Source organism: Alosa pseudoharengus, unplaced genomic scaffold, assembly GCF_046254945.1.
Source record: "Alosa pseudoharengus isolate Yale_2024_CS ecotype anadromous, Long Island Sound unplaced genomic scaffold, YU_APseudo_1.1 YU_APseudo_1.1_scf_9, whole genome shotgun sequence".
NCBI classification, from domain to species: domain Eukaryota; kingdom Metazoa; phylum Chordata; class Actinopteri; order Clupeiformes; family Clupeidae; genus Alosa; species Alosa pseudoharengus.
Window position 1 is genome coordinate 23,759,109 of NW_027468881.1, and position 7,773 is coordinate 23,766,881.

General features: G+C 41.2%; 1 protein-coding gene across 2 annotated transcripts; it reads left to right on the forward strand.

Annotated features, from left to right (window-relative positions):
- The first annotated feature begins 328 nt into the window (after positions 1-328).
- LOC143114551 (E3 ubiquitin/ISG15 ligase TRIM25-like) lies at positions 329-7,049 on the forward strand. Of its 2 annotated transcripts, none has more exons than XM_076276215.1 (9): positions 329-403; positions 743-1,378; positions 1,838-1,933; positions 2,020-2,253; positions 2,513-2,681; positions 2,929-3,084; positions 3,515-3,709; positions 4,507-4,575; positions 4,852-7,049. In XM_076276215.1, the coding sequence occupies exons 2-9, from the start codon at positions 791-793 to the stop codon at positions 5,394-5,396; spliced, it is 2,052 nt and encodes a 683-aa protein (XP_076132330.1). In that variant the 5' UTR covers positions 329-403; positions 743-790; the 3' UTR covers positions 5,397-7,049. The 2 variants fall into 2 exon arrangements, with proteins under 2 accessions (XP_076132330.1, XP_076132331.1); XM_076276216.1 differs by having other exon boundaries at positions 4,510-4,575.
- Positions 7,050-7,773: the final 724 nt, after the last annotated feature.

A 7,773-nucleotide genomic window follows, 5' to 3' on the forward strand; every position in this document is an offset into this window, starting at 1 on the left:
TGCCAAATCACAGCTGTGCTGACACAACAGTGCCCCTTGTGGTGTGATACTCTTGTGGTATTTATTGATTATTATTTTTTAATGATAGGCCTAATGCTTAAACATAATTTGGATTATATTGCACATTTGCCCAAAATTACAGTAGGTGCCATACACAGGCTACGGATACGCTTCCGTAACAGGCTCAAAGGGTTTGACCATGTTGAAAACAAGGCTGTTGTTGAGTCATGATCCTTTCCAGTCGTAATATGCCACTTCATGTGTGGGTGTGTCAATATGTCCTTATTGCACAGAAGTGGGTTGTAGCAGCAGACACTCCCTGAGTTGAGGTTAATATTTCTTGGCTTCACTCAGCTGACAGCCTACTGACTTCAGGGAGCGTTCACCCGCTGCAACTCTCAAGGTCTGAGACTAATTAGCCTATACGTTTGGCTTAAGCTTCGCTATATAAGTTAATGAAACATAAAATATTAATTGGGTTATGTTCCATATGTGTAGAAATGTCAATTTATTTAGCAAATATGTCGTATTCAACATTTATCTTAAACTTTATTTTATGTTGACCGTCCGTGACTATAATTTTGCTAGCTTAACTCTTTTGTTTAATAATGCAATTATTTTCAGTCCTGTTAAATCATAGTGTCTGGTTTATGTCCTATTTGTCTCCAAATAAGCCTTCACCATTTGGTTCCGTAGCCACATAGCGTTCCTTCTCATAAGTTTCGTTTCTCTCCATGCGCAGGCAGTTGGTCAGGCGCACCCAGCCGGACAATGCACACTACACACAACAATGGCTGATGATATGCCATCACTACTCAGTCTAGAGGCTGAGCTCACATGCAGCATCTGCTTAAGTGCTTTTGAGAAGCCCGTTACACTACCCTGTGGTCATAACTTCTGTCAAGGCTGCTTGGATGAGAGCTGGAAAGAGAGTTTCATCCTATTCTGCCCCCAGTGCAGACACCTCTACCCCAGTAAACCCGAGCTGAAGAAAAACACGGTACTCAGCGCTGTTGTCGAGACTTTCAAAAATAAGGCATCACCATTGGGATCAGACTATGTATTAGCCAAGACGGAGGAAATAGAGGTTATCAAATGTGATACATGTATGACGGCTAAAGCATTTAAAACGTGCCTTACGTGCATGGCCTCTTTCTGTGAAGAACACGTCAGACCGCACATGGAAAACCCTATTTTCCGCCCGCACCAACTGACCAATCCGCTAGGAGACCTCAGGGGGAAGATTTGCCAGGATCATAACAAGATCATGGAGTTTTTCTGCCAGAAACATGACTGCTGTATTTGCGCCATTTGTCTGCAGCAGTTTCATCGAGACTGCGAGTACACCACACCACAAGAGAGACGGGCAAAGAAAGAGGTCTGTGAACTTTATTTCAACTCTCGGAAAAGATTATACCTTACATTTAGCCTGGGTTGAACCCAGACTAACCTGCAGAGCAAATTTTCTAAGAGGTTCGTCTGGGTTCACCCAGACTATTACATTTGTAGTAGTTGAAAGCTGTAAGGCAACAAAACATTAAAGGGAAATAGGACTCCATGATGCAGACTTAATGACTTCAGTGTCATGCTTCATATAGTTTACAAGAGTGAAGAGTCATATGTTGTTTAGTACATAATTGCATTCAACTTAGACATACTAATGTAATGGCCACTAACCTAAGTGGGGTACTACACCACTGAAAATAGCAATAAGTCAGCAAGATATTCAACATGCTCACTTCATTTTGTTGCAAGCCCACACCACACCAAAACCCATGTAATTATGTGAGCCACATAATGATCAACATTAAAGTTGTGTTTCTCTTTGCATTCATAGTCTGAAATGACGGATATGTTACGTGTGCTGGATAGAAAGATTGATAAGAACAGCCTTGTGATGGCTCAAATTAGGGAGCAGCAGTTGCAATTACAGGTAAGTGTTTTGAAAACACTAAGTTCGGACTCAGAATCCACCCCCTAGAAAAAAGCGTAATTGTTTTTGTATGTGTGTGTGTCTAGGATGATGCTTCTGCCCAAAAGAAGACGATGAGCACAGAGTATCAGTTCATAAGGTATCTGATTGACAAGGAGGAGCAGGATGCCTTGAAAGCTGTGGACAAGGACTTGGATAGTGGTCAGACCAGGATTCAGTCTCTCATCAAGAAGTTTGGTCAGAATGTGGAGAAGATGTCTGCAGTCAAAATGGAGCTGAACAGCCTTCTGTCAAGAGCAGACTCATTGTCTTTTTTGCAGGTATATGGTGTAGCTTCAAAAGGGAAAAAATATACAGTTATGATATGTAGTCAAGAAATTCTATAATCCTATATTATTGTGTTCATACTTATAGACTAGTATTTAGAGCTGATTATAAGAAGTGACATGTTGGCCTTCCACGGTCTGAGAGTAGTGATGTTAAACTGTAAGACATGTAACTAGAAATGCAACTGTAAACAGAATTTTCCCTGATTTTTTGTCTCTCTCTCTTTAATGCACTCCTGTCCCTGTTTGACAGGCTTCAACACAACTGGCCTCCAGTGCTATATTTGACCCCTACTGCCCCCATGTGAACATGGAGTCCAAGGCTTTGATGGCTTACCTCTCCTCCGCTGTCGCTATGAAGGAGCTACTGAGCAAAATCCTGACTCTACCAGCAGAAAACCGATTTTCACTTCTTAAACCAGGTGTGTGTGTGTGTGTCTGCAAATGTTTACTGTTGATGTCCACAGCAGTTGACACCATATTCTGCATGCCCGTAATCACTCCTGTGCCAGAGGTGCTTGTACGAGTGAGCTCTCTCTTATCAACCTGTCGTTAAAATATTTTTTACTGAGGTCACGCTTCAGTTTGTGAATCACAACTGATCACACTGCTTGTTTTGTGAATCACAAGATGTATGAAGGACAGAAACTTTATTTTAATACACTGCAGGGCAGGGGATCGAGGCCGTTGATCCGACTCCGGTGTCACCGGAACAACGCACAGCGCGGAGCAGAGCAAGAAGCCGACACAGGAAGGGGAAGGAAGCTGAAGAGGGGGACGTTTCCAAAACAGACCTCACCTTTAGACACAACCCCCTGAGCAAAGGTGTGTCTTATGCCCCTCCGACCCCTGGGGATGCATTTAAATTTTAAGTGGAAAAGTTAAACATGTTATAAATTGATCAAACTGAAATACTTCTGAGATCAAAATAGAAGTGAAAAGATTTTATGCAAACTCTGAGAACCAAACATCGATTTTGTCCCCTGGTGAGCAATACAGCCACACTCTTAAAACGAATGTGTTAGAAACAATTCAAACTGTGTTGTCCCTATCTGGACATAGAGATGTGTTAAAAAAACAACACAAGTTGTGTTATTTTCAACACATTTGTTTTAAGAGTGCATTGGGATATTTTATAACCTTGTCGACAGGACAAGGTTTTAGTGTAAATCTAGAGCTGCCATTGTAATATTTTTTGCATTAGTTTTACCTAGATAGCTGTTTTTCACAGAATCTTTATTTGTACACACTGCAGGACCAACGATCGAAGCTGCTGATCCAACTTTAGCGTCACCGGTACAACAAGCAGCACGGAGCAGAGCGAGAAGCCGACGTAGGAAGGGGAATGAAGACGCGACAACCGGAGAGGGGGGAACACCGAACCAACAACACCCAATTTTTAACCTCTCCAATGCAGAACTCTCCTCTGAACAGTGTAGTCTAAACAAAGGTTTGCATCATGTGTCCACAACTGACTCAAAGTTAAAGTGGAGATATTTAAGAGTGACTTTTTAAAAAAAAGAAATAGCAAAAAGTTAGAAACAAATGGTCACCAAAACGAACCATAATGCATAATGCAAGTAAGAACTAATCTGAGTGTGTCTGGACTAACCCCACACCTGCCAAACAGGAAAAGCCCAAACTTTTAGACACTCGTTGGAGAGTGCAGTTTTCCAACCCTTTTACCCTACATGTAAATCCGCAGCTAAATTTCTGTGGGTGTCGTGTGATGTGACAACATGGGACCATTTGTGCAATTAAATCTTTTTAATCAATTCACCCTACAAGGCAATTTCATTTGTAAAACCAATTGTCTGTTGCCTTGTTTCAGAGAATGTAACAGCTCTTCCACTCCTGCTTTCACTTTCACACATTTCAGATGGATTGAGTCTCCTGTTGTCTTTTCCTGGGCATAGGGTTGAACCAGTTTAGCTGGAATAACCTATATTGCTAAAGAAACACACAACAGACTTTACAGAGTGTGAAATGTCAGAGAGTTGTAAAGTTGTCCATTCCTTAGCCATTTATTAAACAGCTTTTTTTTATCATATAGTTCAGTTCAACTCTCAGTTGAACTCTGAGCAAAAAGTAATTTTCACACAAGCTTATCACTAAAAACCAACTGGAAAAAACGTTGTATAAAATCACTTGATGTGTTCTTTTACACTGACTGTGTGTAGTTCACTTTACAGACAATTATAAAGCTTCATAAATTTGAGATTGTGACTGCTTTGTTACCCTTTCCAGCAGGAGCTCACAATGTCAGTATTCCTCGTGACATCTCCACTGCCGTGAAAAGGAGTGACCTACTAAAATGTAAGTTTTAGATTTTTTTCCATAACATACAATTGGCTTAACTATTTGGATCATAGAAAGTGGCAGGGGGGAGCAGGCGTTAGCTTCAGAAGGCATTGTATGTGACTGTACTCCCACTAACATCCATGAGTCTGTGAGGGTCTATGAGGGTGTATGCACAGTTCTGTGTGGACGTCCATGCTGACAAGTAGAAAGTATATAGTGAGAACAACTGTGCAGCTTTCCAGTGTGCACATCTGCAATCCTCCTGTCTTGTGTCTGTCACTTGCTCTGCAGTCAGCACAGTCCTCAAGCTGGACCCCTGGACGGCCCACAAGCGCATCGTCCTCACCGACGACTTCACCAAGGCATCGATGGCCGAGGAGCCGCGCCACTACCCCGACGGGCCCAAGCGCTTCGCCATCTGCTCACAGGTGCTGTGCTCGCAGGGTTTCCTGCAGGGCCACCACTACTGGGAGGTGAAGATCAGCAGGACCAAGTCCTGCGGCCTGGGCCTGGGGCTCGGCCTGGCCTATGGCTCCATCGACCGCAGGGGCCCCGGCAGCCGCCTGGGTCTCAACAGCGCCTCCTGGTGTATGGAGTGGTTCAATGACAAGCTGTCGGCGTGGCATGATGCCGTGGAGACGGTGCTGGGCGTCCCTGGCCCCTCCCGTGTGGGTGTGCTGCTCGACTGCGATGGTGGCTCCGCCACGTTCTACGCGGTGGCCGACCGCGCCTTCCCCTTGTACACCTTCGTGTTCCCATTCAAGGAGGCGGTCTACCCGGCCTTTTGGATCTTCTCTGCCGGCTGTTCCATCTCGCTGTGTAAGCTGACCTCCTAAGATTGATCTCCAATTTAAATTATGGACAAAGTGCAAATTCCTATGTTTAGCTCAAACTAATTTAATAACTAGATGTACCGCATAGCGGTACCAAATATGACAACTGCTCAGTCCTGTACATCCTCTCCGCGAAAATAAATCACGCTTGTCAATTTATCTTTATTTTAAGATGACTTTAGTTAGTCATCTTCTAGTGTGAGATTAAAATAGAAGCATATTAAACTATCGTTAGGCTGCAAATGTTCGAAATGTGTAAGTTTGAAAAGGCTCATGGGATGAGTAGTTCCTTCTCTCGGAAATTAAAATGTGTACACAGTCTTGTACCTTTTCCTTTTTTCGTTTTTCTGTCAGTTTTTTTGCTCGACGTGAAATGTATGATTCACGAGTCACGTCATAGCTGGTCAACCTACAGTACAAGCCAAAAGTTTGGAAACACCTTCTCATTCAATGCGTTTCCTTTATTTTTTGATGACTATTTACATTGTAGATTCATCAAAACTATTAATGAACACATGTGGAATTATGTACTTAACAAAAAAGTGTGAAATAACTGAAAACATGTCTTATATTCTAGTTTCTTTAAAGTTGCTATTTTTTTTATTTAATACCATATTCAGCAAGCCATAACTTGACAAATATTCATCATGGGCCAATTAACTTTGCATTCATTCATGGTTTTGATGCCTTCAGTGAGAATCTACAATGTAAACAGTCATGAAAATAAAGAAAACGCATTGAAATGAGAAGGTGTGTCCAAACGTTTGGCCTGTACTGTAAGTCAGGGTCTAAAACTCTTTATATATGTATTTTTCCAGATGTCAATTTAAGTAATGAATGGGAAACTTACTTCTGGAAACTAAACTCTCTCAGAGGAGGGGCGGGACTGTTGAGCTCTATAGTATGTTGAGCTCTATTTTGTTTGGGGACCAGTCATAGCTAGCGACGGTCATAATTGGTATACAGAAACCATTTGTTAATTTAACACCATGGGCAAGACCTTAAGCATTGATGAGTCAGCTTGTGATGGCCACAGCCGCACATGGTAACACAAGCCCTCACTCTACAAATGCACATTATTAGTTTCTTTTGGTACATCATGAATTTGCTGCACATTTTAACTCTCGCAACATTTTGTTTCATTTATTTTCTTTATTAGTTTTTGTACTTTAGCCTTACATTGTTTTATATGGGTGCACACATTTTGACACTGTAAGGTTATAAAGGTTGTTTGTTACTAATCATGTGTTTCTTTTGTCTTGAGTTACCTGGGCTGAGCGTTGGGGGCGTTCCCTTCCTGGTTGGGCAAAGGTGTGGCTGAGGGCAGAGAGGACCAAAGTCTCGGTGCCCGACGTATTAGACCGTATCACGTCTGCCATGTGCCCGAGGGGGGAATTTGGCCTTAGTTACTTTGCTCTATGTTATGATTTAAGTCTATGTATTTAGTTTATCCCCTTTTTGTTTCCTTTGATATATATGTTCCCTTTTGTTTCATTGTGTCAGGTCAGTTTTTGTTCAGATTACGTCATGTCAGTTGTGCCTTTAGTGTCATTATACTTTTGGTTGACCTCTTTTATAGGCCTAATTGTCAGTTTGTAGACTTTGTCAATTTTTGATCATTTTTTGGGTAATAAAAATCCTCCATTTTGAACCAAACCTCCTTGTGTCCTCATGCCTTCACTGATCGGTCCCTTACACAGCTCAATGCTACGATATGCCACACGATAGCTATAGTTCATGCATGAGAACTATGCTAATGTTTACAGACTGTGCACTTTGCTCTCCATTTAAATTAGAGCCTGCAATGTGAGCAGTCTTTTAACACACTAACAATCTATTCTGTAGACCAAATGCAGATTTAGCAGTCTTTTAACACACTAACAATCTGTTCTGTAGACCAAATGAATTATGCTTTAATGGGAGGGCTGGGCATTTTCCCATAAGATCTTTTAAAAGGCATTGAATTAAAAATAATTATATTCAGTGCAAACCTTTTAATGATGGGAATTAAAGAGCATACATGATTATTGAATCAAATATCAAGCTTCTAGTGGATCAATAGACTAGATACAGACCAATACAGTGCACATCATGTCATGTTTTCGATGTGATAGACACAGGCTATATGTATATCTTGAATATGTGTAACTTTACCTTAGGATGTATGTAATTGTTCAGATTGTAATGTAGGCCCTATGAATAGCACTTTATAATTGTATAAAATATTATACATATATATGATCAATAAAACATATTTAATCAGAAATAACTGAATGTATTGAGTTTTTTTTGTGATATTTTGATATGTTTGTTTGGCTTGGAAAAACAGTCTTGTGGCATTATGTCTGAGAAGTGCCCTCTCTTTCATAAAAATGTCTTA